Genomic DNA, 11,817 nt, shown 5'->3' with positions numbered 1-11,817 from the left:
CATTCAAAAAAAAAAAAAAAAAAAAGCGGGCAAGCTGTAGAAGAGAATTTCTGGTTGTTTTTTCCAGCCACAGTGATAACAGTTTGGAAAGGAGTGGGGATATATGTGTGTGTAGTATGTTCCCTTGTTTCTTTTCAGAAGGAAATAACTACTTTTGAGCTTTTTTAAGAGCAAAAATTGGAAGCATTCTGCAACACAATAATTGTGGTAATTAGACATCGGTAGTGACAGTAAAGCTGCATTGGATGAAATGTTGTATGAAACTATGAAATGTTTCATACAAAAAATGTTCTATGAAACTGAAGAATCACAAGTGTGAATTGAAATTGTATGTCTAGATAGATACCTAGATATGTAAGATGAAATAAAAACATTTTTCAGCCAGGAAGACTGTACTTTTTCTACTATATAACAACAGGAATTTTAATTCGAAAATACTTGTGTATTTATTGCAGTTGGTACACCTTATTATATGTCTCCAGAGAGAATACACGAAAATGGTTACAACTTCAAATCTGACATCTGGTCTCTAGGCTGTCTGCTCTATGAGGTAATATTGATACATACAGTGGGCTTAATAACCCTGTTGTGTTCTGGTGCATTATGTTTTTCACTGCATTAAGTACTGGTTTAGGATCTGTTTCTGTTGTTTAGAAACGTTAGTAGTGTTGTGGAAAAGCTACGTTTCAGCTCTTCTATGTCTGTCTAATATTAGCAATGAAAACTATGACATAACTTCCCCATATGAAATACTTTTATTTATGTTACTCAAGACTTGCCTTTTACTGGGTTTGTTACAAAGATAATTTGTTGAAGACTGGGAGGTTGGGCATAACTGAAAGATGAGTAAATCAGTAATGGCAAGCACATTTAAAATTGTTTTAATGGCCTATGCTGATTGTATGATTTTGGTAATGTAATTATGAAACAGTAGGACTGACTTGAGTACGCAACTAACGCTTTCAAAAACCGCTATGTAGTTATGTGAATACAAGTTTAATTTCTTTAGAATTATTTAAACACTAAGTAAAACAGTAAGAATGAAAGGGTTACTGTGTACTTATTACTACAATCTTGGTTTGCCTTTCAAGATAATGATCTCTATACACAGGCATATGTAATTTTCCAACTCAATTTTATTGTATACATTTGTGATTGGTAGGTGATATACAATTTTAAATGATACTGTATTCTGAGAGAACAAAGATACAGGGCAAATTGAAATTGAGGTGTGAATAACAGGTAGGCTTGTAAGGCAAACGATGTCTTCAAAGTACTTTGCATGTCATTTGTTGCTCAAAAGACTAAACATTTGTGTAGAAGGATGCTAGAAAAAATTTCCTTCCATCAGCAATGGCAGTTAAGCCTTTTTCGTCATGTTTCAGATAAAAACTAATATACACAACTCACTTTTCATTTCCCTGTAAGCAACTTGTGTCAGTGATTCAGCAGAATTTGTTAATAACACCTCCTGTTATTGTAGGATTTTGTGGAAAACACTGCCAGCCTATTAACGTAGTATACTACTAGGTGAATTGTCTCCAGTGATACTCGTTTCCTTTCTGTCACTAAGATGTTGCTTTAAGTAAGAAAAGTGCAAATAGATAAATAGCAATTCTGCAGAGTTATAAATGCATGTATAGGTGTTGCTACTAAATCTGTGGGGCAGTTCACAGGAATGAAGTCTGATACCTGATAGCAGGTATTCAGAAGTTCAAGTTCTGAACTGAAACTTAATCCAGTATTGGGCTTCCTTAATCCCAATCCCATATCGGGACCGTGGCAGTGGCCATCAATTTCAATGCTCTGCTTTACGCACTTGTGCAAGCAGGAGCCTAAAGATATCATAAAGGTAGATGAGGATTGTTTCTGTGTTTCTACTTACTACTTGTCCCCTCATTGCTTTTCTTGGGGATTTTTAAAATACGGAAACAAACAAATAAATCCCTTAAATAATTATTATATAAAATAAATACGTTCTATGTTTTCTTTTCTTCTGTGTTATATGAAGTAAAATTTCTGGGTAGAAATCAATAGCAGTTTTCTAAAGATTTTTTTTTTTTGAGCTTGCTGTTTTGATGCTGGTATATTAAACACCAGTGTCAATATTGAGTTTTTTTTTGATCTGGTAAATAATTTCAAAATAGCAAAATATCTTATTTCCATTGCTTAACACAGCATTTTTAAATACCATACTATTTTTATTTATTTTAGAAGTTTTACTAGGATGGTATTTAAATTGATACGGTGTTGTGTTAATTTTTTTACATATTGTAAAAATAAATTCATTATTAGGATACTTGTTGTCAGTGTATAGGTAATGTATATGGCAGTGTCTTCAACTGTAGCTTTTAGCTTTTCTTTGGAGATGCTTTTATCCCACTGAGTTAATTTTACAGCGTACCAGATGTTTGTGGTGGGGTTTTGTTTGGTTGGGTTTTTTCATTGTTGTTTGTTGATATTGAGATGTAATTTTGAAATTTTTAGGTAGAGGAGTCTCAAAATACTTGCTGAGTATTTCCCCCTATTTTTTTTAAATTATTTGAAAGTGGTTAGTAAACATTCTTCAAGACATACATGGACTCGTGCATGGCATCTTTATGATCCGTACAGTTTTATGGTGAATATCATTTTTTGATATGCCTATTGCCTGCTTTTTAGCATGTTTTATTATATTGATTTCATGTTGATATGTGCTCCTGTGTACTCTGGATTGTCTCCAGCTTAATTGGAGAAAAGCTGTGGCATGTTTATCACTTCTCAATAAATGCTTAATTGCTGCTAAACTATTTTCAGTTATGTTTTAAGTTTAGAGCAATTTGCTATAATATTTTTTTTAAAGTTATTATTTCTAACCTATATTACAGTCTATTATTCAGTGCTAACTATGGGGCTAGGAAGATTTTTAAAAGTCTATTTTAAAGTATGGTTTTTTTAGAGCCCCGGGTGTTTCTGAAACCTCAAAAACACTACCACTGGAGTTTTAATTGATATGCAACAAAGTAGACTTTACTAATTAAAATCAAGATGCTGTGCTTTTGCTACATGGACCTTTACATGGAAAAGTAGGTTTTACACATTTCCTTTTATTGTTCAGCGTAGCAATTGCATCCTTACAGGGTTGTAGGTTGGTGGCTTACAGTTCAAAAAAAAAAAAAAGGGGGAAAAAAAAGAGAGAGCGCGAGCTGCCACCAGCCCCGAAGACAGACAGTGGGCTTTCGTCCCTCAGACACCCCCAGAATACTAATCAGGAAAGTCAGACCCTGGAGGTCAGGGAGCAAGTCAATCATTCTAGCGATCGTCTCAGTGTGGAGGATCAAATTAGCCTGAAAAATTCAGCTGCTGGGAGGAGAGGGCGAGCAGCTGTCAGGGGCAGCAGCGAGATGCACTAATGAACCAGATGAATAGTGCAAAAGCTTGAAAATAAAAACAGGACAGTTGACATTTTTCATCTGTCAAAGCAGGAGATGCATGAAAATATAGTATTCCTGTTTTAACTCCTTAGGGGACATTCAGAATTTTTTTAACACTCCGTAGCATTCAAACAAAAGTACTTTTTGGTGAACACCTAGAGTAGGAAAATTAGTATCTGTGCGTTTATTTAGAATTTTGGAATGTGTACAGATCCTGCAGTTGATTTTTTTCTTTTTTTTTTTCTTTTGGTCTTTTAGCTTGCATTTTTAATGTTCTTTTTAAGGTAAGAGACAATGTCCTGTAAACCAAAAATTGGTATTATTTTGATAATACAGAGTTTTTGGGGAGGACTGTAGGATGGAACTGTAGTATGGTAATTGGTTTTGGAGCTTTAAAATTATTTGTTCTTCCTTGAAGGTAATGTGGAAAAGTACTTAAGTATTTGAGAGCATTTTTATCAGATGTAAATTAAATGAAAAGGAATTTTGGTAATTTCCTTCATGCGTTTTCCCCCAGTGTAATTGCTGCTTAGACATGAAAGAGTTAAACTGCTATCTGGAAGACCACAAGACAGATGAGAGCCATTTTCAGCTTGTCCTGTCCCTGCTGAAGCTCACTGAGTAGCACAGCATGGACTAGCGTGTTTCACACACACTCTGCCTGTCTGGGGAATGTACACATTGTCCTTCCAAAATCAAACTTATTAGCACATGTAGAAAAGGGTGACTGACTTTGGGGCAGCACTGCACTCAAAGCAGCATTTGTGCTGCTGCGGTTCAAAGACTTAGAAGACTTTGAACAGAATGGAGAGATTTTAAATGAATTTTTAAACTTGTAATCCTGCTAACCATAACATTTGTTTCTACCTTAAATGTCAAGTTGTAACATTGTCTGGAAATAAAGTTTACTAATGTTCATCGTTTATTTAAGTGCTCTCCAACAGCTATTCTTATATTTATTATTACAATTACAGATTATTTTCATGGGTGCCATTTCTGCATTTCTGATGACATGTTGGGTTATCTTTTTTTTTTAAAGTGTTTTTGAATATTATACTGAATTATTAAGTTTTGGGGTTTTTTTTGGAAGTATAGACATTACCTTTAGTTTTTTTTAAAAAACAAAACACTTTATCAAAATGTAGTATAATAGGTATGGAATGTTACAAAATCTACTGCTGTTACGCAGCATTTTCACCATACAGTATTGCTTTAGATCAGATAGTGTTTTCAAATAAATTATATGCTTCTTCCCAAAAGGTCTTCAGAGAGATATTACATTTCAGGTTTGGGTCTTTTTTATCTCCCTTGTGGTGCAAGGACTCTCTGCACTCACAGCAGTATCGGAAAGTACTCAATTTTTCCTCGTGCTCTATTAATACGACTGCTGTGGTATACAATTCAAATATTGCGGTGTAATGATTGTGACAGATACAGCGTAGAATAAGTACACACATTGGTTACAGTAGTAGTTTTGAAACTAGCAGCGAACTGAAGTTGTTAAAAATCACTTCTGATTTGTTAGTATTACAGGTTTTATGATAAAACAGGTTTATTTAAAAGCACAAAAGAAGACTCTACGTTTTCTTTAAACAGATGGCTGCACTGCAGAGTCCTTTTTATGGTGATAAAATGAACTTGTACTCCCTGTGCAAGAAGATAGAACAGTGTGACTACCCACCTCTCCCTTCAGATCACTATTCGGAGGAAGTAAGTAATTTTTCCTTTTGTGGGCTAGATCCTTAGTTTATGTAAGCTGGCACACTTCCAGGTAAGTAAATGAACTTGTGTGATTTTGTTATTTGCAGATTATGCCCATAAGTGTTTGCTTGTTGAACTTGCTCAAATGTTCCAGTCAAAACAAGTCTCTGAGATGATTTTAAATTTGGGGGATTATGATGGGAACTTCACACTGTTATGCGCTTAATTTCATTGAGTTCCTTGCAACTATGACAAAATGCTTTCCCAGAATGCACAATGATATGTTCTGCTTGCCAAAATGGGATTGAGTCTTACATCTATAGTATGCTTTTTTAAAAGCACAGCTATACAAGTTTATATTGCACAGTAAATTAGTGCACTAGCCTTGTTTCTCTAGGGGCTTGCATTAAAATAGATACAATGTAGCTCACTAGTAAAAATGAATTGTTTAGTTCCCACTTGTCTGCATTATAAAACTGCGATGTGCTGTTCAATACAATTGAGTGGCAGTTCTTTTGCAAGAAAGAGTGGTTCTTGACAACACTAATAATAAATTTCAGAGAAATATAGGCAGACATAATATAATTGAATATGAACAATATACTCATGCATATTGCAGCAATGTTTGCTTTAAGCTCGTAGGTAACAGTTCTTTACTGTCATTAATGCATTTAAGGGGGTACTTGCTTTTTTTAAGCTTTAAAATATAAAGAAACTAAATAAATATTTTTCTTTGTGTGAGTAACAATGAAAAATATAAATACTTGCCTGTTAATGTTCTGAGATGCCAGTTTTGAAATACTCTCTCACTTTGAAAAGAACAGGGCAAACTTACAGAAGCTGTAAACCAAAGAACATGTATTAGTAACCAATTCTAATTGAATTCAGACTACATGAATTAAAGATTACTTTGAAAACGCAAATAAACATGAGCACTGAAATACTTTAATAAACATAAAACGTTGTGCAGTTCCATTTATAGAGTAGGGGTTGTAATTCTGAACCTTAAATTTTTGTTTACATTCAAAGACAGTGATTGGGCTGTTAATAAAAGATTACTGCCCAATATTTTCTTTTTTTGTATATGTAGTGAGAATTTCACCTTGCATGCAAAAAAAAACCCTGGACTTTAAAGATGACGCAGTAATGTTACAAAGGATGGAATAATGATTTATTGTGTAATTTATGCACTATACCTCTTTGTGAGTTTTCCAATTAGTCCTTTTACCTGGGCTGTTTTTAATTATTATTTATTTTAAACTATAAATATGGCAGTTCATATAACCACTTCAGAACTGGAGGCCTGGAAATACAGTAGGGTGTGAACAATAATGCAAAATGATAGCAAGAATGTCAGGGGCTGTTCTTTGTTGTGTCATTCATGCTGTCTTCCTTTTTCCATGAAGCGCATGAATATTTCACATATCTGCATCCTCATCCTCTATTCTTCTTGACTAATTTTCAGACTGTCTGAATTTGCATTTCACATGGTAGCTGATTAGGAGATGCGGAGTGCAGCGGCAAAGCCTCAGCAGGCAGTTCAGCAGGATTTTAATGATGATACCACTAGTGGTTTGTTGAAGTTGGCCTGCCTGCAGGGCTACTTCACTGCAGCTAAGTGTGAAGTTGGATATGCGGATTCCCAGCCAAGGGGCAAATATCAAAGTCTGGCCTGGATAGAAGGTCTTAAGAGTTTGGATGGGGAAAGAGATTCCATCTTTTACTTACATCTGTACAGTTTCTGGTATTGAAAACAGATGCAAAGCTCAACGTGTTACGTTTTCTTTATTTCGAAGCAGGCACGTTGTTCTGCACGTTGGATAAACCAGTTATTTGCGAAATACACTTAAGTTACTTTAAAACAGAGAATCACAGCTATGATAGGTATGAAGATAGGTCTGAAAATATTTACGTAAAAGTAGTAATCAACTATGGAGGCGAAGAGGAACATTTTCTTATGTTCTGATATGAAGACTTGTGTCTTCACTAAGCTACATGGGAAACCAGATATGTTTATTAGTTATTGCACCAAAATAGACCTTTTTTTACTTGTATGAAAACATACTGTGCTGGCATGAGGTATGGAAAAAACCTAGAAAAAACCAAGTTTTAGCTGTCATATTAGGATGCTGTCCTAAATGAATGTTTCACCTGTATGGGAAGTTTAGATATCAAACCCTGAACCAGGTTGGAAGCACATTCAATGAGCAGTAAAGACCCCAGGAGTCACTGAACACTAAAACTCACTTCATATTTTATAACAAAGAACTTTGCGGAAAAAAATACTTCACTGTCTTGATCTCTGCATCCTCTGATATATAAAGCATAAATACTTTCATTACAAAACACAAGGCAAATGCTTTGAGGAGAAAACTTTGTATGTAAATTTAGTGAGTTTTAAGATGTGACACTTTTTCTAAATTTGGAACTCTTATAAGACTAATCTGTTAGTAATGTATTGCATCTGTGTCAATCAGAGAACAGTGTTACAGAAAGATGCACCTTAAGATAGATGGATTTTTTTTTTTAACTTTGATTAGTAATCCTGATAGTGTAAGAGAAGCATTTTAACAAACTATTTCTTCAGCAGTAGAGTCGTAAGCCAAAATTTTCAAGTGTTTAGCAACTTTGGATGTCTCAGTTTTTGAATATTCCTTAAGCATATCTGGTATTCAGGGCGAGTACTCAGCATGTCCTGAAAGCTGTTCTGCTTTAGGGAATTCAGAGCTGGGGCTCCTTTGCCATCCCCAGCCATTATCCCTAAGTCTTGTCAACCAGTATTAGTATCCTGTTGCTTTCATGATAGATGAAGTTTTTTTAATGTTCCTTTTGATTGAGGTGCATTTCTACAGTCCATAACCTCCTACCCACTCATGAAGGCTTAATAAGGCAGCAGGTCCACTATTGGCAGTATTAGTTGCCAGCAGAAGGTCTTGAGGATAACGCTGAGAAAGGGTTTCAAGAAGGTCTCCTATTCAGAGTAAGAATGGTTTTGTGGTGATTTTTGTAATCCAAGATTTCCTATATGAAAATTTTTTCAACTGCCTAACAATGCAAAGTACTTGCCTGTCATGTTTCTGTCTTCCCCCTTCTCCTGACTTGAGTGATAATTATTTATTTCATAGCTGAAAAACCTGCTAAAGTTAAAGAAAGCATGTCCCACTGCTCCGATGTCAGGCTAAGCTCCAGGCTAAAGACAGTCATTGTGCTAAGTGCACAGAGGAGGTTAAGAACAATGAGCAGCCAAAGAAGTTTGCAGCTTGGGGATGCAACAGGAGGTCCCTCCAGCTCAGTCATAAGTCTGCTCTGCCTGTTGGCCAGTCTATGACAGATAATAAAAAAATTACTCTAATGATAGTCAGAATTTAGAATCCCAGTGCTTCTTCCCGTGATACTGTCAGGCTCTTCTGCGACGTCACAAATTTTGTTGACACTACAGGTGTTGACAAATGGATTTCAGGTTTATTGAAAGGGATGATCCTGTTGGAGTTAAAGGACTAGCGATATAACCAAGTGTTAACATCCAGCATGGTCCCACTTTCAGTCCTGAAAGGCTTTCTTCCTGTGTAACTGTTTTCAGCCTGTACAGCAAAATTTATTCACCTTCTCCCAGAATAAATTTCTTTAAGATCTACTTCTGCTGTTCTACCTATAGTAAAGTTATTGATATACAACTGGTAAAAACAGGAGAAAGAATACTGTTTCCCCTCTGATAGCTTTATAGGTTTCAATCCTTCAAGGTTTTTTGCTGAGACTTTTATTTACTGTATGCAGTTCTATTGAACAGATGGAAGTCTTCATAGAGGAAGATAAATGCATACATACAAGATCTGATGTCGTATTCTCCAGCTAAATTACACTTGTGTTCTCTTTATAAAAGGTTTACTTATTTGAGTCTAATTTCAAGCTTCAGGTTTTGGATGTTTTTCAGTCTTTCCTGTTTTCCATGCAGGCTGAGGTGCTGCATAGCAAGCTGCTCATCTCTGCTAATACGTTGTGCCTATTGCTTGCACTCTGTCCCACCTGCTGCATCTACAGGAGATTGCTTTGCTTTGTATGTTTGTTTTACGTGTTGGCAATTATTATTTCTTACAATAGTTCATGATTCCAGCATTCTGTTCTCCAGATGATTGGGAGTTATTACAGGCTAAGAGTTTTTCCTGTCAGTGGTATTGAGTTTTATTTATTGGTTGCCAGAAGCAACGTGATGGCTTCTGTAACTCTGTTAGTCAAAATATACTTCACATATTTAAGATTCAAATAGCAAGCCTGTTGCAGATACCTTTGATCTAATGTTTCTTTTCAGTCCAGAAATCTGACCACTATCTTCAAAATTAATGGTCTCATTTTTAAATACCAAGATCATCTTCCTAAAGAATGGGATGTATAGTGACACAGTTCTTGTATTGTTAAATGTGCAAAACCTGTACATTGTATACAATTTACAATGATTCTGCAGGGGCTAATGGACAGAGTTTTAAAAAGTGATATGCAGTGTTTCTTACTTGACTTCTGGACTTCCTATTGCCATGCATTTAAATTAATCTTCTAAAAAGTGAAAGTAGTATAATTACAATTTAAAATCTTTCTCTTTTTTTAATAAAAAGTAGGAAGGAAACTCTGGTGGCAGATTTGAATATGCAGTCTGTGTTACTTTAGAATAATCATGGTCATGAGTATGCTCTGTGTTAGTTGCAGTAATTACAGGTTTTTCAGTAGTTGTACTTAAAAGTACTGGGAGGGAGACTGAATCAAATTTGACATATTGCCATAGCAGGGGGATCGCTAGGTGTTGTGGGGTTTTTTTTGTTGTTGTTGTTTGGGTGTTTATTTTGGTTGGATGGTGCTTTTTCTGTTTTGGGTTATTTTTACCTTTTTTATTTTCACCCCAAATGGTATAAGGAGATCCAGGAGGATTTGGCAAAGCTACTAAAAAGCAAAAAGGAGTTGGTTAAGTTGCTTTTGCAAAGAATTGTAAGCATTTTAATAAGTTGTCATGAAGTAGGTGTGTATTCCATCTGCTTAGGAAATACACACAGTTTAGAATAGATGCCCCATCAGAAGGTTATTCAGACTGTGTTAAGTCACCTCAGGCATATCAACAGAGGAGGATAAACCTGCAGCTTTCCCAGTTTGTAGAGGCAGTGAGAAGGGTCTGAGTGATGTGAAAGTTCTTTGGGGTTGCTTCTGTTGAATAGGTGCACTGTAGAAGGCCCAGTAAATTACCATGTTTGTGGAAACACAGGGATTTCTAGTCATAGCAATTTGTTTAGTTCCAGATTGAAGCTTCTGTGAACATATTTGTTAATTATGTGCTTCTTTCTATAAAGAAAATAAATCAGTGATCTAATACTAAGAATAGATATTGGAACATAGACCAAAAGTTATTTATTCCAGTTTCATGTCTCCAGCAGTGAACAGGTGGAGTAGCAGGACCAGCATATTTTGATACTTCCCCAGAATACTTTCCCAGCTACCAGTTTTTTAAATTCAGAGATTTACACAATGGTGGAGTCCTTTATATTAAATAGATTAAATAGGCCTCAGTGAGTTTAATTTGTTCAGTTGCTTTCTGAATGTGTGTATGTCAGTAGTTTCTAGCAGCAAGAGGTTCTGCAGGTTAATGTTACAAGGAGAATCACTGCCTTTTGTTTGTTGGACCCTGCCCTGCACAATGTCATTTATTGTTGGCTAACTCGTGTATTGGGAGACCATGAGCAAGCAGTCCCAATATACCTTCTCCCTGTGAGTTTCAGCCTCCTGCAGTTTGCAGGCACAGCCCTCCAAAAGCACAAAGTTTTGCTTAGATGATGTATAATGGGACTAAATGCATGTTTTAAGTTCTAATCCTGTGAACATACAACTTTAATCTGATCATTGTTTGTTCTGGACAACGGTACAAAATGTAAAAATCATGGGAGGATGTTGCATAAATGCTTGTGTAAAACTGCAGTGAGTATCGAGGGAGGGAGGGTTGAGTGTGTGTTTATGCAGATTGGCTATGTTTGGCTAATTTTTGCCACTCTTACTAATTTGAATTTGATAATGCACAAATACTACTTGATAGGATCGTTGGCTTTCTCACATGTTCTTTTCCTTTCCTAGCTGCGACAATTAGTTAATATGTGCATCAGCCCGGATCCCGAGAAGCGTCCAGACATAACCTATGTCTATGATGTAGCGAAACGTATGCATGCACACACTGTGAGCAGCTAAACAGACATCAGATCACGAAGAAGAGAGCAGAAATAACCAAGTGTTTTAAATAAATCATCCCACCTCTTAGTGTTACAGAAATATAATTTTTTGAAGCTTACTGTTGTGCTTTGAATTGTAAACCAATTTATATACAAACTGTTCTTTCTTGTTTATTTCTATTTTTTAATAACTTGCAGTTTTATAACAGGTTTAAATACGTAAAGCATAACCTTAAAAGATACAGACTACCACTGTTTTCCATGTTGAGTGGGTTCAAGTGTATTTTCTTTAATAACAATTGTATTCAGTTGGGCTGCAGTTCTAAAACACAGTTGCACTTTTGCACATGATACAGATATTAGGCTTATTATCCAGAAGCAAAATGTCTGAAGCTCTCACCTCTTTAGTAATTTATGGAAAGTATGAGTCAGCACAGTTAACTTTATTTTAATCTTTGTTCTGAGAGAAACATAATTATTATAAGAGTTTATTGTATTTTATGTTG

At 35.5% G+C, this 11,817-nt stretch overlaps 1 protein-coding gene across 1 annotated transcript; it reads left to right on the top strand.

Annotated features, from left to right (window-relative positions):
• Nucleotides 1–455: 455 nt before the first annotated feature.
• On the top strand, nucleotides 456–11,330 carry LOC104507134 (serine/threonine-protein kinase Nek7-like; the record flags this gene model as incomplete). Its single annotated transcript, XM_010148315.1, has 3 exons — nucleotides 456–550; nucleotides 5,010–5,123; nucleotides 11,220–11,330. Coding segments are annotated over 3 exons (320 nt in total), but the record flags the coding sequence as incomplete, so codon positions are not given.
• Nucleotides 11,331–11,817: the final 487 nt, after the last annotated feature.

Source organism: Eurypyga helias, unplaced genomic scaffold (genome assembly GCF_000690775.1).
Source record: "Eurypyga helias isolate BGI_N326 unplaced genomic scaffold, ASM69077v1 scaffold39003, whole genome shotgun sequence".
NCBI lineage: Eukaryota > Metazoa > Chordata > Aves > Eurypygiformes > Eurypygidae > Eurypyga > Eurypyga helias.
Note: the sequence above shows the minus strand (reverse complement) of the source record. Positions and strands in the feature narration are given on the sequence as shown.